The sequence below is a fragment of the Glycine max genome, chromosome 9 (assembly GCF_000004515.6).
Source record: "Glycine max cultivar Williams 82 chromosome 9, Glycine_max_v4.0, whole genome shotgun sequence".
In the NCBI taxonomy this organism is placed as follows: Eukaryota; Viridiplantae; Streptophyta; class Magnoliopsida; order Fabales; family Fabaceae; genus Glycine; species Glycine max.
In genome coordinates, this window is record NC_038245.2 from 10,102,092 (window position 1) to 10,129,992 (window position 27,901).

The 27,901-nt window shown below is 40.1% G+C and overlaps 1 protein-coding gene across 4 annotated transcripts in view; it reads right to left on the reverse strand.

Moving 5' to 3' along the window:
* The window catches only part of LOC100783981 (187-kDa microtubule-associated protein AIR9), a 93,361-nt gene that overhangs the window by 9,452 nt on the left and 56,008 nt on the right, over positions 1–27,901 (reverse strand). For 3 of the 4 annotated variants that reach the window (XR_005886306.1, XR_001382624.3, XM_014762016.3), the window contains exons 21-30: positions 20,040–20,158; positions 13,937–14,105; positions 13,712–13,796; positions 13,536–13,609; positions 13,332–13,454; positions 12,192–12,384; positions 11,984–12,105; positions 11,480–11,687; positions 4,556–4,629; positions 4,281–4,416 (exon numbers count right to left, since the gene is read on the reverse strand). Coding sequence is in view for 2 of the 4 variants with exons in the window: in XM_014762016.3 (XP_014617502.1) it covers positions 4,281–4,416; positions 4,556–4,629; positions 11,480–11,687; positions 11,984–12,105; positions 12,192–12,384; positions 13,332–13,454; positions 13,536–13,609; positions 13,712–13,796; positions 13,937–14,105; positions 20,040–20,158 (1,303 nt within the window). In the remaining 2 variants the exon portion in view is untranslated. The remainder of the gene's footprint in view (positions 1–4,280; positions 4,417–4,555; positions 4,630–11,479; positions 11,688–11,983; positions 12,106–12,191; positions 12,385–13,331; positions 13,455–13,535; positions 13,610–13,711; positions 13,797–13,936; positions 14,106–20,039; positions 20,159–27,901) is intronic. The other variant, XM_003534960.5, reaches the window with a different exon arrangement.

Sequence of the window (27,901 nt, forward strand, 5' to 3'; positions counted from 1 at the left end):
GCAGAAACAGCTTTTAGTTAGTTTAAAATGTAAATAGCTGCTGGGATTGTGTGAGCGTTGCCTGCTACCATTTTTCTTTTTCTTTTTGTCGGTAGATATTTGTTCCTCACATGATATCATCGAGTCTTGCTTGCTGCTGGCTGCTGAGTCACTCAGGCCCTGTAGAAAGGGGCCTCACTGCTGCGTCACTCCAACCCAGTATATATTTTAACTCACGTGGTGCCATTGACATTGAGAAGTGAAAACGTAAACATCTTCCAGCTGTTACTCTTTTTTAGTTTTTTAAAACACTTCTTTTGGAAACCAATTGATAAATAAAGTAGATTTTTTTTTTAAAAAAAGTTTTTAAAACAAAAATTGAAAAGGAAATCAAACACACCCTTAGGATTTTTCTATTAATTTTCATGCGTGATACATGCTTTGATTCCTGTAGAACAAGGTCTTGGGTTCAAATCTTGTGTATGAAAAAAACCCATTGAAAGAGCTAACCCTAACCCCACTATGTAAGGGATGTTCCTGATTTAAATAAGATTGTCTCTCATAAAGGATAGATAATACCTATAATTATAATAAATAATATTTCCCCAAATTTACAAAACACATACAATTCACAATATTTCATAATATCCCTAATCCCTAATTACAAATTTACAATATTTGCATAATCTCTAATATTTCTCTTAGAATATAGATTTGAACCAAAAATCCAACCCTACAAAACCAACTTGTAAGGTAAGGGTTACCTCCCACTTATATACTCTATCTTAACACTATCTCTAGCCGAGGTGAAACTTGAATTTTTTCCAATACATTCCTTCACACCAAGTACTTTTGGGTTTGGTACGTAGATAATATGATAGGTGCCCTGTTTAATAAATATAACATAGGCTCTAATACCATCTTACAATTTGGGTTTATGACTAATTCAACCCCAAAAGCTAGCTCAAAAGGTGAAGGTAACCCCCCACTTATATACATTATTGGCACTATCTCTAGCCAATATGAAACTTGGAGTTTTCCTTCATGTCCAACATTATTGGGCTTGGTGCGTGGATAATATGACAGACAACCCAATAACAAATCTATAATAGGCTCTGATACTATCTAAGAATGTGGGCTTAGGCTTAAATCAATCTTACAAAATCAGCTTGTAAGACCCCCACATATATATATATATTCTATCTTGACACTGACTCTAACCAATGTAGGGCTTGAGTTTTCCTGATCATTTTATTTTCTGTTACCAAAATCTATTATTTTCTAAGTGGATAACTTATTCAAAAATGAAAAGACATCACTGTCCATGGTGATCATTTCTTTTACCTATTTATTTGGCTATGCTTTTAAGCTACTTATCAGCACTTAAAGTTGCCTATTACATGTTAACTAACACAAACGATTTTTTTTCGTTTAATCTTGATTATTCATTTGTTTATGGTACAGTATTTCAAAATTATTCAGATTATTATTTTTGTAGGTTCTTAATATTTTAAAAGTATTTTCATTCTAGCAAATCTTTGGTGTGGCAGCCACTCTGAGATCTGCTATCTAGTATAGCATTTAATTTTGGTTGGCTGCTCACACTGCCATCTAAGATTAATCATAGTGGTAAATGAATCTCACCTGGGAAATAAAAATTAAATTTGTTAATTGGGCAACATGAAAATAACTTGCTGGTGGACATCTTCACTGAGGAAGAAATAAGGAGAGGGGTATGGGATTGTGGTAGTGAAAAGAGCCCGGGCCCGGATGGACTCAATTTCAAGTTTATTAAGCACTTCTGGCAGATCATGAAATCTGATATCCTGCGCTTCCTATGCGAATTCCATGCTCACGGCAGCTTTCCAAGAGGAGGCAATGCCTCTTTCATTGCTTTGATCCCTAAGGTGCAGGACCCACAAGATTTGAACAGCTTCAGGCCTATTTCGCTTATAGGATGTGTCTATAAGATAGTGGCTAAGGTGCTAGCAAACAGATTAAAAAAGATCATGCCAACAATTATTGATGAAAGACAATCCGCCTTTATAGCTGGAAGACACTTACTACATAGTGCAGCAATTGCTAATGAAGTGGTGGATGAAGCAAGGAAGACGAAAAAACCATGCCTAATATTTAAAGTTGACTTTGAAAGGGGTTATGACTCAGTATCGTGGAATTTTCTCTTCCATATCCTAAGGATGATGGGATTTTGTGATAAATGGATTCAATGGATGGAAGGCTGCCTTAAATCAGCCTCTATATCGGTGCTAGTAAATGGCAGCCCAACACTTGAATTTAGCCCACAAAAAGGACTCAGACAAGGTGACCCCCTGGCACCCCTTCTATTCAACATAGCTGTGGAGGCCCTAACTGGTCTCATGAGGGAAGCAATAAAAAAGAAGCTGTTCACTGAATTTCTGGTGGGAGCAAATAAGGTACCGATTAGCATCCTACAATATGCTGACGATACCATATTTTTCGGAAAGGCTACTATGCAGAATGTTAAGACAATAAAATCCATTCTCAGAGCTTTTAAACTAGCATCTGGACTTAAAATAAACTACGCAAAGAGCTGTTTTGGGACTGTGGGACAGACACAACAGTGGACAATGCAGGCTGCCAAGTATTTGAATTGCAAAATTCTGTCTATGCCTTTCACATACTTGGGTATTCCAATAGGGGCTAATCCAAGACGTAGTCAGCTGTGGGATCCGATCCTTAGAAAGAGTGAGAGAAAATTAGCTAGGTGGAAACAAAAACACTTATCATTCGAGGGGCGAGTGACTGTCATAAGATCAATCCTAACATCTATTCCAATTTATTTTCTCTCTTTTTTCAGGATCCCCGCTAAAGTGGCAGCTAAGCTGACTCAAATTCAGAGAAGGTTCTTATGGGGTGGAGGGCTGGACCATAAGAAAATTGCGTGGGTTAAATGGGAAACCATTTGCCTACCAAAAGAAAAAGGTGGCTTGGGCATAAAAGACATCACAACCTTTAACAGAGTGCTGTTGGGTAAATGGAGGTGGAATATGATGCAGCAAAGTTTAGACCTTTGGGCTAAAATATTGGACTCAAAATACGGAGGGTGGCAGTCTCTAGCTGACGGCAGAAGATCAAGCAACGGATCCTTATGGTGGCAGGATTTAATGGAGGTCACACATGAACACCAGCTAAATAACATAATCCAACAAGAAACAATTTGGAAGGTTGGGTGTGGAGACAAAGCCAGATTTTGGGAGGATAAATGGGCTAGTGATGGGGAGACATTAATGATGAAGTGCCCAAGGCTTTACCAAATATCCAGCCAGCAACACCAAACTGTTCAACAAATGGGAAGACATACCGACACAGCATGGGAATGGAATTTTCAATGGAGAAGACCTCTATTTGATTGTGAAATTGAGACAGCTACCAGATTTTTGGAAGATACAACAAAGATTCATATTCATCCACACTCAGTAGATTGCTGGAAATGGAGAGCAGAACCTAATGGACAGTACACAACAAGGAGTGCATACCTTTTGATGCAAGGAGAAACAACTGAGGAAAATAGTGATGGAGTGTTTACGGAGATATGGAAATTACAAATCCCAGCATAAACAACCATCTTTGCATGGAGATAGGTTAAAGACAGACTGCCAACCAAGCTTAATCTAAGAAGAAGACAAATACAGCTAAGTGATCATCTATGCCCATTCTGCAGGAATAAGGAAGAGGATGCTTCTCATTTATTCTTCAACTGCCCAAAAACACAACCCTTGTGGTGGGAATCCCTCTCTTGGATTAACACACTGGGAGTAATGCCAGTCAATCCGAGGCAGCACTTCATACAGCATCCAAACAGCTTACATGGGAAGAAACAATACAGCAGATGGAAAGTTTGGTGGGTTGCCTTGAATTTCACAATTTGGCAACACAGAAATTGGCTCATTTTCTCCAATGAACCATTCAATGGCAGCAAGCTGATGGAGGAAGCAGTGTTTTTAGTATGGTCTTGGTTCAGACAGTTGGAGAAAGGGTTCACAGCACATTATAACTACTGGTCTAGCAATCTACCAGCAGCTTTTTGCAATTAGGATAGATGGGCTGTTTTGACTATTGTAACTATGTACCTAGCTTAGATTTTAATTGTGAACCAAACATCATATCTGTCTATTATTTGTACTCTTAGTACCCCTGGTACTTTCCCCATATATATATATATATATATATATATATATAAATATTACTTTTGCCGATCAAAAACAAAATTGAGAAAAATATCAGAGCATGCAGCATCAGTGTAATGTATATCCTCATACCATTGGTATCTTATATCTTTCTTGTACTTGCTCCAAACATGTTGAGTCTCACTATTTGGAATCACTTCAACAGCTGTAAGTATGTCACCTTCAACTGTGTTTCCAGTCAGAGCAAGCATCTCCACATATGGAAGCTCTAGAGGAAAATGCAAGAACCACACTTATTTTCTATGAACAACTTCAACATCTTGAAGGACAAGGTCCTTCACTATTTAAAATAAATGAAATGTAAAAAAGCAAGGCTTGCACAAACATGGGAAATGGACAATAGTTACCTGGGAGAACAATGTTAGTTGGATCAGATAAGACAAGTTCTCCCACAACTGAATCTGAACGAACAGGTGTATATCTAGGGAAAAAATGATGAAAATGTTAACATCAACAGGATATATAGGTTGAAATTACAGGGTGGGGAAGAAAGAAAAGAGACTGTCACAATAATTAGATATTTGACTGATATGACATGTAATGATGTGATACAAGACGTTACAATCATCCTCTTTACACTAATAATTAGGTCAAGCACCAACGTAATAATACTAGCACAAGCTCAGCCCACTAATAGAATAAGACTATTAACCCTAATTAAATTAAGTGGAAAATTAGGGAACTCCAAAAATTGCTTCTTTCAGCAATCAATCATCTAATTTGTTTTTTTTTTTGCACAGCAAAAGATAATTTATATTATAATTAAATGTCAGTACTAGATGTACTGATGATTACAACATATACCATAGACATTGGGAATCACTGCTCAAATAAGATTAAATACAATGACATTAGTACTGATGATTACAACATATACCATAGACATTGGGAATCACTGCCCAAATAAGATTAAATACAATGACAGGATAAGTCAGCCCCCCCTAGTAGAATTCCTCCCTTAAATTAGATGACCAGTGATTAAAGTGGTCATTAAAATCCTTCTCCATACATCTTAGCCACGACCAGGTATGGAATAGTGCCTCGTCCATGACTTTTTCGGGAGTGAAAAGCTGGTTGTTGAAGACCATGCTGTTTTTGTGTTTCCAAATGGTCATAGACAGTGCTATCCATAATGCTTCCCATCTTTTGTCCGTGCTTCTTTGCGTGTTCCAGTGTGAGAACTGCAAGAAATGGTTCTTTGGTTCTGTGGGGAGAGGACCCACTCTATTGACCCAGCTCATAGCCTCCCACCAAAGGATCGTTGTTTTAGTGCAGTTGAACAACACATGGCTAGTAGTTTCCTCTGCAGATTCACATAAGGGACAGCTATATGATGGCATCTCCACCTGTCTTCTTCTCAAATTAGCCCTGGTGGAAATCCTATTTTTGAATAATCTACATGAAAACGCCTTTGCTCGTGGAGGGATGTGTAAGGACCAAATTATCTTCGATGCATTGTCCTCAAGAGCCTCCCTGCCAGCTTCCTGCAGCAGTATATAAGCTGACTTTGTAGAGTAGTTACCATTAGGGTCAGGTTGCCAAATTAGAGAATCCCTGCTGGACTGAGTAATGTGAACATTGTCAAGCTCAGCCAAGAAAGCTGCTACCGTTTGGATTTCATGGTAAAAAAGATTCTTCCTTCATTTGAACTTCCATTCCCACCTTTTTGCTACCAATTTCCCCATTAGGTTGATTGTAGAGGACTGTTGGCCACTGATTTGATACAAAGTAGGATATTTCTGTTGGAGAGTCAGATTATGGTGCAGCCATTTATCCTTCCAAAAACTAATTTTATCACCCAATCCCAGCTTCCACTTCAAGTGATTGCAGATTGTGTTGCTTGGCTGCTGCTTGAAGACAACCTTGAGATCTTTCCACCAAGGAGAAGCTACACTGCAGTTCCTACCAGAAATCAATTCCTTCCATCCACCATATTTGGACAATAGAATTCTGGTCCAGAATTGATTCTGATTATTTGCCAACTCCCACTCCCATTTGGCAAGCAAAGCCTCATTAAATTTAGTCAAATCTTTGATCCCTAACCCCCCTTTACTCTTAGGTAGGCAAATTGTGTCCCACCTCACCCAAGGAATCTTGATGGAGTCTTGGTGACTTCCCCATAAAAAATTCCTTTGAATAGATGTAATCTTTTGCACCACATGTTTAGGAATCTTGAAGAAGGAGAGCAAATAGATGGGTAAGGCTGTTAAGACTGAATTAATGAGAGTTATTCTACCCCCCATAGATAGATTTCTTTGCTTCCATGTTGCAAGCTTGGCCTCAAACTTGCTAATAATAGGCTGCCACACAGACCGACATTTAGAGCTTACCCCTAAAGGAATACCAAGGTAAGAAAAAGGAAATTCCAGTTGGCTGCAATTGAGAGAAGAAGCTGCCTCCCTACACCAGCCCACAGATTTACCCAAACACCCAAATTGGCTCTTATTATAGTTTATCTTTAAACCAGAAACCAATTCAAAGCTTTTCAGGATACACTTTAAAACTTTAACATTATCATTAGTGGCAGTCCCAAAGAACAAGGTGTCATCAGCATATTGAAGTATATTAACTTCCTCTTTTTTCTTTCCCACTTGGCAGCTATTGAAGAGATTTTTTTCTACTGCTGATCTCATCAACCCAGTAATGCCTTCCACCACTATATTAAATAGCAAAGGTGCAAGGGGGTCACCTTGCCTTAAGCCTCTCATAGGTACAAATTCCTGAGAAGGACTTCCATTAATTAAAATGGAAATTGTTGTAGAAGACATACAGACATTAATCCATTTCCTCCATCTTTCACAAAAGCCCATCCTCTTCAGCATATAGTCTAGAAAACCCCAAGAGACCGAGTCATAGGCCTTTTCAAAATCCGCTTTGAAGACCATGCAAGGTTTTTTCTTTAATTTGGCCTCGGTTATAACTTCATTGGCAATCAATACACCATGAAGAATGTGCCTCCCCTTCATAAACGCTGTTTGCCTTTCATCAATAAGATGAGGCAACACAAGGGCCAGCCTTTTAGCCAGAATTTTGGCCACAATTTTATAGATACAACCTATGAGAGATATGGGCCTATAATCATTAAGGGATTGAGGGTCTTTGATCTTTGGGATGAGAGCTATAAATGATGCATTACTGCCTTTTGGAAAGGAAGCATTAGTGTAAAACTCATCCATGAACCTTATGAAGTCAGGTTTCAAAGTCTCCCAAAACAGCTTAATGAAGTTGAAATTCAGCCCATCCGGGCCCAGGCTTTTGTCCCCACCACAATCCCACACATCAGATTTAATCTCCTCTTCTGAAAATCTAGCTGTAAGACTTTCCTTTTCTCTTTGAGGAAGAAAAGGAAACTGTACACCATCTAGGGTTGGCCTACTAATATTCTCCTCAGCAAATTTGCTGTTGAAGTATTGAAGAGCTGCAGATTTTACACTTGCAGGGTCATGCACCCATACTCCGTTTATGGAAAGCCCTTGAATAGAGTTTTGTCTCCTTCTGTAGTTGATTAATCTGTGGAAATAATTGGAGTTGTTGTCCCCTTCTTTTAGCCATTTCACTCTAGCTTTTTGTCTCAACATAGATTCAACTGCATAGGCTGCATTCCAGAGTTGTTCCTGGAGTGATTTCCTAAGATTGACTTCATCTTGGGATAAGATTCTGTTGTTGAAGCCATCCTCCAAAACATTCAACTCCCTTTTTAGGTTAAGGACTTTTCTAGGGCTGATGTGACCCTGAGATATGCTCCACTGCCTTATTTTCTGTTTGATGAACTTGATTTTCTGTTTCAAAACTAAACCCCCCCATCCCGGGGGGTGATAATTACCCCATTCAAGTTTCACCAAATCCTGAAACCCTCTATCCTTTAACCACTAGTCGATAATTCTGAAAGGTTTAGGCCCCCAATCAATGGTTCTAGCCTTCAGAAGGATAGGGCAATGGTCAGAGAAATCCCTTTCCATCACAAATTGAGTAGAATCCGGCCATTGGGTCAGCCACTCATCAAAGAGTAAGAACCTGTCCAATTTGCTCATGACACTGCCATTAGGTCTACACCATGTGAATCTTCTCCCAATAGACTTAACCTCCTCTAAAGCCATATTTGAGATCCAGGAATTAAATTCAGATATGCTGGGTGGAGTATCCCTTGTCTGAGATGAGCTGAGCCTCTCCTCTCGATACCTTATGGAGTTAAAATCTCCCAAGACACACCAAAGGCCTGCTGGATAGGGTGATCTCAGCTGCAGTAATTCATCCCACTGCTCTCTCTTTCTTTGAAGATCGCAGGGGGCGTAAACATTGATAATAACAACCTTCTTATCCTCTTTTAACCAAGTGCCTTCCAGCATTATGAAACCTCTCCCCAGCACCCGCCTATCAACTAAGAATGATCCATTATTCCAAATGCATAATAGTCCTCCAGCAGTGTTGAAGGAAGGAAGACACTCCCAAGAAGCACTGTTGTCACCCCACAGGTACTGACATAGTTTTGCATCAACAGATTCCTTTTTAGTCTCTTGAATACAAAGAACATCTATGTTGTTTGCCATAGTCAATTTTCTGATGGCTGACCATTTGACGCCATTCCCCAGCCCTCTAGAATTATAGGACAAAATATTCATGAGGCATTGTCTTCATTTCCCAACACATCTGCTGATTTTGTTGAATTTTCAGTATTGTCCATATCAGTCTTCAGCTTTGCATCACTGCTTTTATCATCTGCGAAACAAACTCCCAATTCCTTGGCTAAGTCCCAATAGTCATCATCCTTAACCTCCAGATAATTTTTATTGGGACTGGTTGAGGAGGAAGGACTTTGATGGAGAATCTGCTGTTTTGGAGACTCCATTACTTCTTTCGAAGTGCATGAGGCAGCATTGTGGTTGTGATTGCTGGGTTTTTCTGCAAAATCCAGTGTCTTTGGTTTAATCTGCTTCCCCCTGTCTTGGGCCCTTTTCTTTAAAAACCCCTTTTTTCTGGAGTATACCTGCAAAGTATTTGCAGGTTTTTTCTGCGGAGTGATTTCCTGGTTCATTGGGGTTGTAGGTCTATGAAGGCCCATATTATGATTAGGCCCAAATAAATCCACAGTGTCACGTGACTTATTAAAAAGCTTCTCCAGAGACCCGTTGCTGTATATTTGAAAATTCTCCCCCACAAGTCCTTGGTCCAAGGTATGAAACTCCCCGTTTTGATTCTCCCCTGTGGTGGCCAGTAGATGTTGAGGGCAAACTTTCCCTTTTTGCATAACCTGTCGTTCTGCCCCTACGAATTGACTTTCCAATTCCACGATTTCTTCTGCTGGTAAGTCCAGGTTGCCATCTTCGAGGTATATCTCCTTTCCATTTTCAGCCGTTGAGGGGGTAATAGCTTTACCCAGGCCATGATCCTTTCTGCTACGGGTAATACCCAGTGGACTATCCGTGCCGGTTTGACCATTGGGTTTTGCCAAGCTTTGCCGGAATGAGTTGTCGCCATGCATGATGAAGGCGGTGGAAAGCGGTGAGCTATCGGTCGGCCACGATTGCAAGGTGCCGGTATCGTCCACGTCGGAAAGGATTTCCTCCAATGACCCCCACACGCTCCGATGATGCCTTGCACAAGCTACTCCCGCGTTACAGTGCTCCTCCACGATTGAGATTGTGTGGTCGACACCATCTATATGGGCTGTGACGTTGTGCTCTACTGTCGGCGTCCATGGGGTTCTGACCAGAACCCGAGCTCTGTCAAGCCTTTGCATGTCTTCGAAGTTGTCGTCGACATCGACCAAGTCACCCAATTCAGCCACTATTTTGCGCATTTGTTCAATACTCCATGCCACTAAAGGGATACCCCAGCATTGCACCCAAATCAATCTGTTGCCTGGTTTGGTTTTCGGGTTCCATTTCTTCAATTCGTAAAACGCAGTTGTGCCGTGATTGGATTCTTCGTTCATCAGGTCCTGGGCCTTTGTATCGGAGAGCCCGATAAGGAGAACCAGGTCATCTCCAAAGTATTTCAATGATACTTCTGCGCCAAGGGTCCACGAGAGTTCTTCCTCAACCCGTTCGAACACCTGCGGTCTCTTCAATCTTCCTACCCAGGTATGTGCGTATCTTTTCTTTGTCTCCTCCGAAATCTCAAGTCTAAGGTGAGAATGGGTTCTCCCACGTGCCATCGTCAAGGGGAAGGTACCGCTTCTTCTTTCCTTGTTCTCTACGTGTGAGGTGACGACCTTCGCGTACGATCTCTTCGAATTTTGCTCTGGTGCCATGTTGCACCGCGGAATATCACCCACCTTATACCCCTTTTGTTTGGCCGCGGTTGATTCTTTTTCCTTCTTTCCTCTCCCATACTTTGGGATGCTCACGTGCAACTTGAGACCCCCAACAATCATGTTATCTAATTTTCTTTCCATGTAGCTCACGCTTGAGATTCCTTTATACCTCATGAACCCATACCTTCTTCCTTCTTTGTTTCGTTGTTTAGGGATGAAGATTTCCCTCACGTCCCCCATCTGCTTGAAATGGTACCACAGCTGCTGCTCCGATGCGTCCTCCAGGAATCTGGTGAAGTAAAATGTCGTGACATCAGGTTTGTCACGCCAGTTTACTTGGTGGTAGTTACGTTGCTCTCCGGTCCTGCGTTGCCGCCGTCCGCCATGGCGTTGTCCGAGGCCCTCCTTCGGGTGTTGCCATCCACGTTGTCTCTCTCTCTTCCGGTTCCTCACCGTTATCCACTCTCGGTCCCTTACTGTGACTCTCAGTGTTTCTCTCACACACGTTAATTCTGCCTCTGTGTCTCTCGTTCTCTCTCTGTGTCTCTCTCTGTCTCTCATTCTCTCTCTCAATCTCTCTCTCACTCATTCTCTTCCTTATTCCTTAATCATCCAGTTAAGTCAACATTTACTTGAAGGTACAAACAAATTCTACAAATTATTCTGCATAGGATTCTAACCACCAAAACGATGTAACGAAAACGTTCTACACACAATTTCATCATGTAACCCAAAACCAAAAGCACATTGCTGTTGTGGCATACTAAAACAAAATCAAACCTGAGATGAAAAATTCACTAAAATGCGCTTGAGAGTAGAGGCAGTATTCTTCTTTTCCTTCATGTTCACATAATAATTTATAAAAATATAAAGCAACAAGGACTTAAAAGATGAAAAATCATTTCTTCTTTCACACTTTCAAGTTGAAGTTAGACAAGCTAACATGTTTAACATGGCATCCCAAACACTATCTTCAAGGTCAAACATAAAAGGCTGAAAGATAAAATAGAATAATTACCCAAACAACAAATGACAATTGTAATCTGAATCAGTAACTTCATAGATTTTAGAATTTCCCCCAATAATCAGTTCAATGGTTCCTTCATTATTTTCTCTATACCAGCTAAAGAGACTTTCTCCTTCATGTCCACCAAAATATTCACCTTCTCCAGAATAAATTCCCGACGACAACTCTTTCACGCATACATTAGAAACTACTGGAGGAGCTGCAAATTATTAAAGGAGTGAGACAATAAAATGTGCTAAATACCACACATATTAGATGCCAGTAAGGCAAACATAGTTTAGAAGATATGAAAATCTAAAACATAATGAAGCTTATTGCATGCAAAGATAGCCAGATACAGCAAATTACAGTGAGCACACCCTGCATAAGATGTATAGGTGCCAAGCTGTGCACACTGCACACTACCCACAACAAAATAATTTTCAATCCATGTGATGAAAAGCTATCATCAGACAGTGAATAATGAACTTCCAGCAAAGAACCATATAGAGCTACCAGGGGAAACTGGGGTACTGCAGATTGCAATCAATGGCTCCCCACATTTTCCATCTGCACGAGTAGGCACCCAATACAGAGCCAAATAATCTCCAACATCTTTAAGTAATGGTTTATATGTTCTGCCATAACAAGGAAAATAATCACAAAATCCTCAACTACAGGTACAGTTTCTCATAGAAAGCATGAACAGTATATCAGTACTTACAGCTCCGTCCCACATATTACAACATCAGAAGCATTAGATATATCTAGTAGTTCAGATCCTTCAAGTTTATGCTTTGTCTGATACCAAATATACTCTCCAACCCCTTCATGTCCACCAAAATATTTTCTCAATGGTATAAGCTCTCTGTCTTCACAACAGTCAGGAATTACAAGTTCCATTCCCTTAGGATCCGCTGTGCAAAGGGGATAATAAAGAAAAATTACATTATAACTATCTCACAAAACATAATAGAATTTAATAAATAAAAATTATACCTCAAACAAACTGTTGAAATACAGAGAAACGAGAGGCATTATGAGAAATCATATAACAAAGAAGAAAACACTATATTTAATTATTTATAGGATGTGGGCTAGAAAGTAAAGGGCTGGGGCACAAAGACAATTGTTCTAAGTTTGATTTTAAAAATGGTTTTGGCCTTATGGAACAGCATAATAGAAAGGATGTAGTACAAGAGAAAACTCATTCTGTTACTCAGGAAACTAAAGGACAACTTTTTGTCCCATGTTAAATACTACCAAACAAAAACCAAGAATAACCGACCCACCTCGTCACTACATCAAACCCCTCTCTGATCAAAACTGCTGCAGAGTGGTTACCAAGCTAAAACCATAAATGCAGGGATTATCAAGGCTTGCATTGCATTTCCATTAATCAAAAAAATTAACATCAGAAACTATCTTGGCCATGCCATCCACTTTCACCAACCTAAAATCATGACTAATGGCAAGGCTTTGCAAAAATAACAGCTTGGATTTTGGCTTTATTTCTCTACAAACAATGGTCAACAAGGATATTACTGGAGTTCCATGAAACCACCCAGGCACTCCAGCATCATAACGAAACCAAAGAACAAAGGGCAAACATCGTCATTCACCATCAATCCATGCAATATACTGCCTCACATAATCCAACACACCAGCAGAAAGCTCCCCATGCATATTTCTATATATGCAGAAAACTCTACAAAATAAGTTTTATTTTTGTACTTTATTTAAAAGTACATTAAAATTTTGTCCTGTGCATTGTGTATACTGTAGGAAATTTTGCATAACTATCCAGTACTCATGATAGACACATTACACAGGTCTTAAGGAGGAGGGGGGAAAAAAATCTTACCAGGAGAAATCAGATCAGACACTATGCTCTTCGGGCTTCCTCTGATTCCATCTTTGCGCACAGGAGTATAGATTATTTCAATGCACACACCAACATCCTCGAGAGTCAAGTCCAAAAAATCTGCTAATCATAAACATTAAGCATTTACTTTTGCCATCACAAATAAAGAACACTTAGCTGATAAAACAATAATAAAATGGTCACCATTGCTACTTATTTTGTCTTGTAAACCATTGTCTTTTATCCTAAACCACTCATGGGTACAATCTCCTTGCTCCCTGAAAAGCAAGCAACAAATTTCCTAATCAGGCAAAGTAACATAAAATTAAAAGTACTAAAAGTAGAGAGAAGTTATAAGCAATGGATAACAGAATCCTGACCCTCCAGTATACACAGCATTAAAGTTCAAGCGCTGCCCTTCTATCATTGATCCAAGGAATTCGAGAGAATGACAAGTTGGGGAACCTAAATTTGCAGAGTAAAAAATAGTTGAATCATTAAAATTGTCTATCCGTGGAAACATAGATGTCTGAAAAAATCTGTATGCCTTTTTGAACAATATAAAGCTTCAAGAGCACACTAAGAAAATAAGATATGCTTAGTACCAGGTATTATAGGCCCAATTTTTTCAGACAAAACCATGGGTCCACGAGCCCAATCGCTTCGGACAGGCTCGCATGAAACAGAAATAAAGGAGCCAATGTCATCAATTGAGGGCATATACGATGCAGTGGTGGCACCCACAATTTCCTTTTTTGTGCCATCAGAACTGGTCTGCATAAAGCCATAAAATAGTAAGTCGATCAACCAAATATTTAACTGACCACTATAAATAGTAGCATCAAGACAGTAACCACAATAAAACAAGATATGGAGGAATGTGCTACTAAAGCCACAATTATATGGCAACCACATGGAAGTTTTTGTCTATGGCCTTGCTTTATTATTTTACAATAGTTTAGACATGTTTGCATCACCCCTCTTTCAAGTTCAGATCATGATATATTAAGGCAGTTTCTAGAACTTGAAACTAGAAAAATTTGAAAGGAAGAAACTAAAGATAATTTTATTTCTAATTTTATGATTACAAAATGGAGGAAATCACTCATATATATAGACTTTATAACATTTAATTCAGGAACCTCAATATAATATAACCTCCATTTATGTAATTAAAACATGGGCCCCACCATAGTCACTTTATTTTTTTCTTTTAACAACGACAACTACAAAGATAGGGTAAGAACCCAATAAAGGAGCAAACTCTTGACAAGTTGGTTATGGACATTCTAATACCAAGTGAAAGATTTATAAAATATCTAAGAGCAAGGAAAGTAAGAAAATCACCAGCAATTTAAAGTTTAATTAGAAACATAAATGCAATTTCAATATTGTCATTATTAATAAATGTAAGACAATGCCGTCATGGGTGAACTGGTGGATCTAGATGACTCAGTGGAGGAGAAGAGGAGACTGGACAGAGCGAGGGTCCTCATTAAGACTCCATGGAGGCCTCTAATTCAACACACGGTGGAGGTGGTGATTGGAGAAGAGAAGTTCACGGTTCAGGTCGTCGAGGAGTGCTGTGGTAGTTATCAAGATTGTTTCCGGAGAGGGAGAAGCGTCAGAGGGTCATCGGAAGAGATTAACTCCGATGACAGTTTCCTCGATAGCTCTTCGTTTACTAACTGGGGTCTTGGGGATAATGCGTCACTCGTGCCGGAAACGGAACCTCGCAGTGCTCGTCTTGGCACAGTCACGATGATCGTCGACGGCGCCGAAAACCACGGGGAGCAGCAACCGCCACACCTGCCGGCTTCGGAATCGCATAACGCTCCTCATGGCGTCGTCGCGGAGGCCGTCGCCGGAGCAGAAGACCAGGAGTCTCCCATTTTACCCAATGGTCAAACCGTTAGTTGTTACCCTTTGGACAATGAAAACAATCCTCGGGTTGATGGCGGAAACCGGTGGGTAACCACGCATGGACCAAATTTGAATTCTCTGCAAGTTTCCGCCACCAATAAGCCAGAAGATATCGCAAAAAAGGGGGTCATGCAGTGGGTAAGAACACTTAACACAGACGATACTTTACAGAGCTATCACCAAATTGGTAATGAAGGACATGGAGAGTCCAGCGGATTGGAAATGGGTCAAAAGGGGGATAATGCAGTAGTGGGTGACGTGGAGAGGGCTGAGGATAGCTTCATGACACGGGGCACATGTGAATACAAGGAGGTGGAGGCTTCTATTGCTGGAAAAGAAGCACGTGTAACACTCAAGGACCAGGATAATTCCATTTTTACCCCCAGTGACAAAAGGTCCAAGTTGGGCCTTAACCCATTAGTAGAGGGGGATGCAAATACTTGCCAGGTATATTCCCGGCAGAGAAGGTGCAAGAAGAAACCAGCCTTGGGCTTTATTCCATCTGGCTCAGGTGCTGCAGCACATAACGGACTCACACAACCTCAACACATACAGCTTTCGACACTTCAAAGGGAACCATACAACGAGAACCAGGAAACTTCATTCCAGCCACAGGTCAGCAATGGAGTCAAGGAGGCAACCACTGACTCTGATAAAATATATAATCCTAAAGCACTTCAGATGTGGAGCATGGCCAAACAATTGGGCCTCACGGGAGAGGGGAGCAAGGAGGTAATTATTCAAAAGTTTCAACATATGGAGGAGAGGGACAGGGCAGAAGCCAATAGAAGGGAGACAGCAACAGACATCAATGAAAATAATTTCCTATAATGTTAGAGGCCTTGGGAAGGGTGTGAAATGGGGTGCAATAAGGAGATTGGTAAAGCAGGAGGGTGTGGACATGATTTGTCTTCAAGAGACAAAGAAAGAGTTGGTGGACAAAGCCATGTGTCAGGCTTTATGGGGACATGTAGAGATAAATTGGGAAATGCTGCCAGCTATAAATTCAGCAGGTGGCATTCTTTGTTTGTGGGGTGATAATTCTTTTAGATTGCAGAGGAAAATCAGTGGTACTGGCTTTATTTTAATGGTTGGGGAATGGGTCCAGGAAGCACAAATAGTCACAATTGTTACTATTTACTCACCATGTGATATAAATAGTAAAAGAATCCTGTGGGATACAGTAAAGCATTTGAGACAGTCAATGGTTGGGGGGTTGTGGTGTATTTTGGGGGACTTTAATTCCATAAGAAGACCTGATGAAAGGTTTACCTCTGGCCAAAGCTTGGCTGAGGACAGCTATTCTAGAGAATTTAATGAGTGGATAGAGGAATTGGAGGTTATGGAGGTTCCGTGGCTTGGCAGAAAGTTTACTTGGTATAGACCTAACGGCGCCTCTAGAAGCAGACTTGACAGGTTCCTTCTTTCTCATGAGTGGCTTGATAGATGGCCTAACAGCATTCAAGCTACACTTGCAAGGAATTTTTCGGATCACTGTCCAATTGTTCTTCGTTCTAACGAGATTGATTGGGGCCCCAAACCTCTTCGGATAATGGATTGCTAGCTTCTTGATAGGTCTTTCAAGGAAACTGTCTGTCACAGCTGGACATCCTATCGGCAATCAAGGTGGGGAGGTTATATCCTTAAAGAGAAGATTAAGAATTTAAAGAACAGCTTGAAGAGATGGAATAGAGAACACTTTGGAGATACTTTTACTAAGGTAAAAAGGATTGAATCAGAATTAAATAAGCTGGAGGAAGTCACAAGCCAAAGGCAACTATCCCATCAAGAAGTTCAGAAAAGGAAGAAGCTGCAGGAAGAGCTTTGGGCAGCAGCCCAAGTTCATGAGTCCATCTTGAGACAAAAATCAAGATCAAGGTGGATCAAGGAGGGAGATTGCAATTCTAGATTTTTCCATATGATGATAAATGCAAATCGGAGTAAAAATTCTTTAAAAGGGGTTCTGGTGGATGGCGCTTGGACAGCTGAACCTCATAAAGTGAGGGAGGAAGCTAAGGCTTTCTTTTCACAAAGATTCAGTGAATCAGATCTTCATAGGCCCAAATTGGATGGCATTACTTTTCAAACCATCACCCAACAGCAGAACAGCTTGCTAGTGGCACCTTTTTCGGAGGAGGAAGTGAGGATGGCAGTTTGGGATTGTGGTAGTGACAAGAGCCCGGGGCCTGATGGACTTAACTTCAAATTCATCAAGAAGTTTTGGCAGCTGATCAAACCTAACATCCTCCGGTTTTTAGATGAATTTCATGTCAATAGTGTTTTCCCTAGGGGATGCAATGCATCCTTCCTAGCCTTAATTCCTAAGGTGGCTGACCCGCAATATTTGAATGATTACAGACCTATATCTCTTATAGGCTGTATGTATAAGATCGTGGCAAAGCTATTGGCTAAGAGATTGAAGAGAGTGCTGCCTACTATCATTAACGAAGCGCAATCTGCGTTCATTGAAGGAAGACACTTACTTCAAAGTGTACTTATAGCTAATGAAGTGATTGATGAAGCTAAAAGGAGCACCAAACCTTGCTGCATCTTCAAAGTTGACTTTGAGAAGGCATATGATTCGGTGTCATGGGATTTTCTGATTTATATGTTGAACAGATCAGGATTTAACTCTAAATGGATAAGCTGAATGGAGGGATGTTTGAAATCTGCCTCAATTTCAGTCTTGATAAATGGCAGCCCCACATCAGAATTCATACCCAAAAGGGGCCTTAGACAAGGAGACCCTCTAGCTCCATTTTTATTCAATGTGGTTGTTGAAGCCTTGAATGGTTTGATGAGGACAGCTGTGGAGGCTAATCTGTACAAAGGTTTAAGTGTTGGAGGCAATGATGTGACCATTAGCATATTGCAATATGCGGATGACACTATCTTTTTTGGGGAGGCTTCTATGGATAATCTAAAAGCTATTAAAGCTATCCTAAGAACTTTCGAATTGGTTTCTGGTTTAAAAATCAATTTTGCTAAGAGTTGCTTCGGTGCTTTTGGCATGAATGTCAATGGAAGCAAAGGGCAGCTAATTATTTGAACTGCAGTCAGCTGGTTCTTGCTTTTGTCTATCTCGGCATACCTATAGGGGCTAATCCGAGGCGAGCTCGTGTGTGGGAACCCATTATTCAAAAATGTGAAAGAAGACTAGCTAGGTGGAAGCAGAGATTTATCTCTTTTGGGGGGAGAGTGACACTTATTCAATCAGTACTTACATCTATTCCTATTTATTACTTTCATTTTTCAGGGTACCACAATCAGTTATCAACAAATTAACCAAATTACAACGGAGATTTCTTCGGGGAGGGGGACATGACAACAAGAAGATTGCTTGGATATCGTGGGAGAAAGTGTGCCTACCCAAACACAAAGGGGGTCTAGGCATCAAAGATATACAGACTTTTAATCTGGCCCTTCTCGGTAAATGGATGTGGAATCTTATGCAGCACCAAGGGACTTTATGGGTTGCAGTTTTGGAGGCTAAATATGGGGGATGGAGGGGTTTAAATGAAGAGGGAAGCGCCAACCTGCAGTCAATATGGTGGAGGGACTTAAAAAGAGCCATTCAGCATTCACACCATGGTAAGAGCTTACAACAGCAACTCAAATGGAAGGTAGAAGCTGGGGATAAGGTAAAATTTTGGGAGGATAGGTGGATTTGTCATGAAGAATCTCTAGCTGAAAAGTATCCTAGGTTATACTTGATTTCTTCTCAACAACAGCAGCTTATTGGACAAGTGGGGGAGCATATTAACTCGGCATGGGAATGGCGTTTTAATTGGAGAAGACCGCTATTTGATAGTGAAATCCAATTGGCCATCACTTTCCTCTCTGAAGTTGAAGGCATCTATTCACAATCATGGAGCTGATAGTTGGGAATGGGCAGCAGATCAGTTGGGTATTTACTCTACTCAAAGTGCTTATGAAGTGTTATGGGAGGAGGCAGCAAAGGAGAGTATAGAGGAATGTTTTGAGGTGTTATGGAAAATTAGGATTCCAAGTAAGATAGCAGTTTTTGCTTGGAGGCTACTTAGGGACAAGCTACCCACAAAGTCAAACTTGCGGGCTAGACAAGTGCAGATTTTGGATATGACTTGCCCCTTTTGTAGAAGGATGGAGGAGGATGCATCCCACCTTTTTATCCATTGCATTAAGATCCAACCTTTATGGTGGGAATCAATGTCTTAGATAAATTTCAAAGGTGTCATGCCATTGAGTACAAAACATCTATTCATGCAGTTCTCCTTTTTGCAGGCTGAAGGCAGTAGGAATAGGAGGTGGCAATATTGGTGGTTGGCTATCACCAGGTCCACTTGGCAACTACGAAACAGAATTTTATTCTCCGGAGCGACTTTCGATGGAAACAAATTGGTTGAAGACGCGACTTTTCTGATGTGGACTTGGCTTCATAATTTGGAGAAGGATTTTACATTGCATTTTAATCAATGGTCTAGTAACTTCAGACATCATTTTTTGCAGTAGTAGGGGTTACATTTGGGATCAAAACATATGTATACTTTTCTTCCCATATTTTGGTTCCCAATCAGACTTATGCTGCCTGATTGAGGAACCATTTTTATGTTGACTTATACTGTAATCAGTACCTCTGGTACTTCTTTATTATATAAATATAACTTATCTTTGCTGATAAAAAAAAAAATACAATACCATACTAGTTCAAACATTCACAAAGTAAAACCTAAGACTTTAATCATAATTAAAACTTAAATTCATATCAAAAAGACTTTGACAACAAAAAGTTGAGGTTACAAGTACCCTAAGCCAGCGGTAAACTGAATCTCCCTCTTCACCACCCCAATACTTCTTTTCAATTCTTAGAATCGTTCCTTCAACAGCATTTCCTACTATGTGTAAAGAAAGCAATCTTGGGCTTCCTGATCACCAAGAAAAAACTTCACTAAATGAGAATCAAAATATATAGCAAATAAAATGACCTTAGATAAAGCAAAAATGCATCAATAACTCGTGCAACCAAAAAAGTTAAGCAAATCTTATCCATTACTATTATCAATCATACAGTGTGGATGAAATCATTCAGTGAGATTCGAGAGTTCAGAGTATCATATTCTTATTTATGTTTTACAGATAATAATTTACAATTAGAATGTTTGAGAAGAAAACCATGTGACTAATAAGTCAAAACAAATATATATTTACACAATTACACTACATACTATATTAACTACATGAGAAATATTGTTTAAATTAGACATAATCCCTAATCATCTCCAAGTCAGTAACTGACTAACCGCTAATAATACTCAAATTCATGCACTTAATCTTGTATTTGGATCTTAGATCATTCAAGATGCTTTTTTCGAGGTCTAAGCTCCCTTGATGGACAATACTTTCGTTTGGACATTGGAATTTGATATATTAGGATTAACTCTGTTGACTTGCACAGACTAACAAACCTAGAGTCATTTTCCCAATTTTAGCATTGTGCTTTAAAAACTCACTAGAAATAATGTAAATAGGGTAACTATCGGCTAAATTTTTTTTTGAACGGCCAAAAGTATTTATATATTAGATATGAATAGTACCAGAGGTACTACAAAGATACATATAGGATGCCATTTCCTGAGACTAGAAAACATAGACAACAAATTACCACCCCAACAAGTAAAACTACAGAACCCAGCCAACCATCCCACACTAAATAAAGACAAGAGACATGGATGAGGACCATTGCTGAAAAGGAACAGCAAAGTCCTTCTCCCACCCCCTCAACCAAGACCAGGTGAGAAAGATTGCATTATCCACCAACTTAGAGATAACAAACGGTTGATTTTTAAAGATCATATCATTTCTAGCATTCCAGATAGCTACTGTTGCTGCTATCCACCAAATCTTCCACTTTCTATTAGAAGCCCTCGAAGCAGCCAAGGAGAAGTGCTGAGTGAAGTTGTCCCCAGACCTACAATGCAAGACTCTGTCTTCCTTGACCCAAGAGTTGAACTCCCACCACAATGGCATAATTTTTTTGCATGTGAAAAAAAGGTGGGAGGCAGATTCAACTTGACTTTGGCAGAAGGTGCAGAGATCACTGTCGATAACAACTTGCCTTCTAGTTAAATTTTCCTTTGTCGGTAACCTATCCCAAAGTAGTCTCCAAGCAAAGGATAGGGCTCTCGAAGGTACTTTGACTTCCCACAACTGTCTGAATCCACGATTTAGGTAGGCTGTTGGCTGATCACCTTTAATACAAAGGTATGCAGTGGTTGTGGTAAAGATTCCTTTTGGATCAGCACCCCACACCCAATGAGCCTTCAAAGCTTCATTAGGGCTTAGAGCTGTGACCTGTTCGATAAATTCTGAGGCACTTCCCTGCTCATTGTCAAAAAGGTTTCTTCTCCATGAGAATTCCCACTGCCAACCTTCTTCTCCAAAGGACCCCATGCTTCCCACTAACAGAAGTTTGTGAGAGGATATTTGATACAATTCAGGATATTTTTCTCTAAGAGTTATTCCATCACCCACCCAAGAGTCTTCCCAAAATAATATTTGGTCGCCACTGTCCAATTTCCACTGGAACTGTTTTAAGACCTCAGCCATGCTGCTGTGATGCATTACAGACTTCAAATCAGACCACCAAAAGGAATGGGTATCGGCTAAATATGTTCTATACATGATTGTCATACTCACAAAACTTGGGCAAGTTTGCGAGTCCAGGGTAAAAAATATGTGCTGTCCCACTAGGAAAATTGGACCTTATCAAACTCAGGTAGACTCGATTGGAATTGTACAAAATTGGTCAAACTTTCAAGTCCACACCTAATTCAACGAGTTTGCTTCAAGTACACTCAGGTGAAGCCACAAACAATAAAAGGCAAAAAATAACACAATTTTATTTTTTTGATCAGCAAAAGTATTAATATATTATATATATATTTTTTTTATCAGCCAAAATAATATATATATATTAACAAGTACCAGAGGTACTAAAATACAAACTACATTTCTGGTCTAGTTCAACACCATAACAGATTGGTTGATGAACCAGAATAAGCATATAGTAAGACTAGTACAATTAATAAGCCTAAATTCGAATCCTCATCTACGAAGAAATCCTTCACTTAGGTTTGATGACCACTGATTATAGTGGGTGGTGAAATCCTTCTCTAAGTTTTTGAGCCAAGTCCATAACAGAAACACTGCATCATCTACCAATTTGTTTGCATTAAAGGCAGAATTGGAGAAAACTATACTATTTCTATGCTTCCAAATAGACCATGTCAGTGCTAACCACCACCCTTTCCATCTGTCCAGCTGTATCCCTTCATAATTAGAAAACCAGTGCAAGGGATACTGTTGTATTTACAAAACAACACCAAAATATGCAGAAATATGGTGTCCTAATACAAGCTGAATAGAAAGAATTAAGTAACCATAAATCTGACTGTATATTTTGCACAATACAACCCATTATCTACATGCTAATCCCCCCTGCTTACAAAATCCATCCCTGATATTACTGGACCAGTAGTGGAAAGGTATGTCAAATCCTTTTTTCAGGTTTTTGAGCCCTGTCCAGCAAAAAAATAGAGCATCCTCCATCAGTTTGTTTTTGTTGAAACTGTCATTTGAGAACACGATCCTATTTCTATGGAGCCAAATACACCATGTGAGGGAGATCCACCAAATCTGCCAGCATTGCAACCTAATACCAGAAAACCTGCTGAAGGAATGTTGGAGGAAGTGATGTCTTAGACTTCGCAGGAATACTCCCACCATGTTTATCCAAGACATCGATCCCCACAAAAGTGGCAAAACTTAATGACAGTTGAAGAATAAGTGTGTTGCATCCTCTTCATTATTTCTGCAGAATGGGCATATAACTTCCACGTTCCTCCTACGTAAGTTAATCTTTGTTGGTAATCTGTCCTGGATTAATCTCCAAGCATAGAAAGAGGCTTTGCTTGGGATTTTGAGTTTCCACAATTCACTATAGACTCCATGCTGATTCTCATCTGTCGAATCCCTTGTCAAGCAACATGTACGCATTCTCGACTATATACGTCCCGCTTGAATCTCCCTTCCAAACCCAATTATCAGATCGGTGAGTATGTACCATGAGATCATCAATTTCGTCCATAAACTTAGCAACCATTTCCTTTTCAACTTCGAAAAGGAATCTCCTCCACTGCAAGTTCCACTCCCAGCATACATTTGAGATCATTCCCACTGCTAGATGTACTGCTTTTGCTGATGAGAAATGAGGTAGAGTCTAGGATACTTCTCCATCAGCGGAATACCATCTTCCTTCCACCCACCTCCCAGAACCTCACCCTTGATCCACACCCAACCCTCCATTCTATCCCTTTTTTGAACTAGCACCCCTCCCTAGTCAAATGATAAATGAAACTAAGGTCCTTCCACCATAAGGATTCTATGTTGCTCCTTCTTGACCCATTCAAGTTCCTCCATCCTCCATATTTTTATTCCAAAACTCGAGCCCACGATTGTCCTTGGTGATGGAATAAGTTTCACCGCCATTTACCAAGAATCATCATAGTTGAATTTCATCAAGTCCCTCATTCACAAACCCTTTTGCTCCAGGTCTCCTCCCCACAAGAATCATCATTGTAACCTCACCAACATGTCCACCACTTTTTTCGGAACCCTGAAAAAAGAAAAGAAGAAAATAGGAATCGAGGTCAGGACTGACTTTATGAGGCTATCCTACCCCCAAAGGAAAGATACTTTTATTTCCATTTTGTCAATTTTCTCTCACTTTCTGACAATAGGATCCCAAGTCGCACTATGTCTTAGGTTTTCCCCAATCGGGATACCCAAGTATGAAAAAGGTACAGACAACAATCTACAATTTAAATAACTCGCAACACTTTTCATCCATTGCTCAGACATCCCAATCGTCCCAAAGCTACTTTTTGCAAAGTTAATCTTTAGCCCTGATACCAACTCAAAACTCCTCAATATCACCTTGATTGCTCTAACATTTTTCATCGATGCTACCCCAAATAAAATCGTATCATCTACATACTGTAAGAGACTGAGTTCCACCTTATTTCTTCCAACTGAGAAACCTTCAAACAAATTTTTCTCTGTTGCTTCTCTCATCAGACCATTTAATCCTTTTGCAACAATATTAAATAGAAGTGGGGCTAGTGGATCTCCTTGTCTAAGTCCTCTTTGAGGAGTGAACTCAGCCAAGGGGCTTCCAATTAATCCATCTAGAGCAGAAATCCATCCTCCTCAACATATATAGCAGAAAACCCCAACTTATTAAGTCATACGCCTTTTTTATAGTTAACTTTGAACACCAGGTAAGACTTGTTACATCCTTTTGCTTTCTCAACCGCTTCATTAGCAATAAGAACACTGTGCAATATATGTCTGCCCTCTATGAAGGTGGATTGTCACTCATCTATAATGATTGGCATCACCCTCTTCAGCCTTTTTGCTAACAGCTTAACCACAATTTTGTAAATGCTACCTATTAGTGAGATAGGTCTATACTCATTGAGGTTCTGGGGATCATGAACCTTAGGGATCAGTGTTAAGAAAGAAGCATAGCTTCCCTTCGGCATAGAATTCGTCCAAAAAATGGAGCACATCAGGTTTGATCACATCCCAGAATTCCTTGATAAACTTGAAATCTAACCAAAAGTTCATTTTGCTGCTAGCCAATGACTTGAAATCTGACCTCATCTAATCTAGGTCTCTCCCACTCAGACTTCTCAAATCTCTTGAAGAACAATCAAATTTCCTCTTTGATCTTGCTAGGTTCTTCAATCCAGCACCCATCAACAAACATTCCTTTCATCATATTGTGTTTGCGATTATAGTTTACTATCAGATTGAAGAAGCAAGAATTGCAGTCCCCTTCCTTGATCCATCTAATCCTTGTCATCTATATTAATAAGGATTCATGAGAATGAACCGCTACCCACAAGTCCTCCTGCACTTGTTTTTGCAACTTTAATTCTTGATCATTCAGTTGTCTTTCATCCCCTTCCATTTTCAGCTTGTTCAACTCCATCTCAATACTTCTTAACATCTTCTGAGTGTCCTCAAACTGGTCCTTGTTCCAAGCTTTCAGCCTCAGCTTAATTCTCTTAATTTTTTCTTTTAACACAAAGCCCCCCTAACCCCTTATAGAGTTTTCTGTCCAACATTCTCAAACCACTTTTCTGAATGATTTGTCTTGAAACCAGCAGTCCAAAACCCGAAAAAGCTTTAGGCCCAAGTCCACACTTGAAGATCTAAGCAGGATTGGGCAATGATTTGAGAAATTCCACTCCAATATAAATTGAGTACTTCCTTGATTTATTAAACCATTCAGAAGATACAAAAATTCTATACAATCTACTTCTAGCTGTCCCATTTGGTCTATACCAGGTGAATTTTCTCCCTACACAAGGCACATCTTCAACCTCTACGCCTGCAATCCAGTCATTGAATTCCTTCACAATCCTCTCATCCTGCCTCCTATGACAAAGGCCTACCCTTTCTGATGATCTTCTGATATTGTTAAAGTCACCTAGTATGCACCATAAACCTCCCAAATTTGCATTTCTCAGCTGTCTAATTTGTTCCCACAAGTTTCTCTTCAGAACCACATCACATGACAAACAGATGTTCACTATATTTACTTTTGAACCATCAGCAACCCAAATGCCTTCTAAATAAATGAAACCACATCCATTGAACTTCTTCTCCAGTTTGAAGGTTTGTTCACTCCAGAGGCATAATAATCCTCCAGCACTATTGCATGCTAGCTGTAATTCCCAACCAACATCTGAGTCACCCCACAAGGCTTGACATACAGTCTTATCTAATTGCTCCTTCTTAGTCACTTGTAAGCACAAAATATTTATTCTTTCTTTTTTTACCAATTTTCTAATTGCTGCCCACTTTACCCCCCTCCCCAGACCCCTTATGTTGTAGGTTATGATTTGCATCAGTCACCCTCCCTATTTCTCAACCTTTGAGCCTCTTCCTTATCCCTTTCTTCCATATTAATCAACTTAGACACCATTGAGTCCTCCTCTTTGCCACATGTTACTCCCAAATTTTTTGTCATGGCCTAGTTCAATGTTGCTTCCTTTACCTGTTCACAAATTGTAGGACTTGGGGCTAATGTTAAACCCTCTACTTCCTACTGTTCAAAATTCTATTCCTCCCAACCAGAAACTTCCTTCAGTCTACTGCCCCTCATCACTGGTGGAGAGATGTCATGTTTACCTGAAACACTGTTGGCCTGCTTTTGTTCATTGCTATTTGATTTTGTTAATTTACCAACATTGGACTCATCTATTTTGTTATGGCCGATGTGTTTTTTGCACCATTTATTTCGTGAGTAAACCTTCCAAATGTGGGTTGGCCCATTTAGTTTGGATTTCAAACTATTATTTTCCCCTTCTTTTATTTCAGCACAGGTGTGTTTAGCAAAACCCAACAAAGAATTGTCACCTTTCTCATCGTCAAAGTACTTACGTGACCCCCTCCCCTTTATTTCAAAATTTTCTAACACAAATGGCCCATTTCATGCTCAGTATTTCCATTGTTGTGATTACTCCCATCCTTCTCTTTCAAGGCCACACCTATCTTCCCCCTTTCTGTCATAGACCTTCCTGCCAATTCCTCTTGCCCACTACCTACTGTCTACCTCGTGACCATACCACCACCCTGTCTCTGTTGGGTAAGCCTGTGTTTTCCACCTAAAACTGTCTTGTCTATTTTGCTTTGGCCATAACTTTCATCTCTGTACCTGAGATGATTTGGTCCTCGTGTCAATAACCCAAGGGTAATACCCACAAGTCCTGACAAGAGATATTGTCCATCAGACAATTGCATCTCGCAACCAGCCCCATTCTGCTGTCCTTCTGCGTCTGCTGTCTTAGCTCTCGTCAGAAATTCACCTTCCGACAAAGCATATCCAGCCATTAATTTCACTCTCATCGGAGAGTATCTTATCCGAAGACCCTACCAGGCACCCCTTAAGGCATTTGCACCTGCAGGGGTTGTAGCATGTCTCCTCTACTATATGAACCATGTACTCCTCCCCATTAATTGTAACTGCTACCGCATGTTGAATTGTAGGATGCCATGGTGTTTTGATTAACACCCTTGCCCTGTCCAAACGCTTAAGTTCTTCAGCATTATCATCCAGCTCCACCACTTCCCCTACCGCCGACGAGATACTCTTAATGTTCTCCAGGTCCCATGTGTGTAATAGGATTCCCCAGCAAAGGATGCAGACCAATCTGTAGCCAGTCCACAAGCTCGGATTCCACTTCTCCAGCATATGGAATAGGGACGTTCCATTCTCATCTATACTCATGCATTGCTTTAGCTCTGGTATCAGTGAGCCCCACTAGAAGCACCATGTCATCCCCTATGTACTTTGGCGTAATATCTTCTCTATCCCACACGAGTTCATCTTCCAATCTATCAAACACTGCCAGGTTCGAGAGGTTGACATGTAGTTTCAGACCACCAACAATCAAGTTGTCCAGTTGTCATTCAAGCTTCCCCACATCACCCACTCCTTTGAATCGAACAAAGCCATACCTCCAGTCACTCCTGTTTCTATTTTTTGCAATGAAGACCTCTCTCACATCTCCCCATTTCTTAAACTCGAACCACATCTT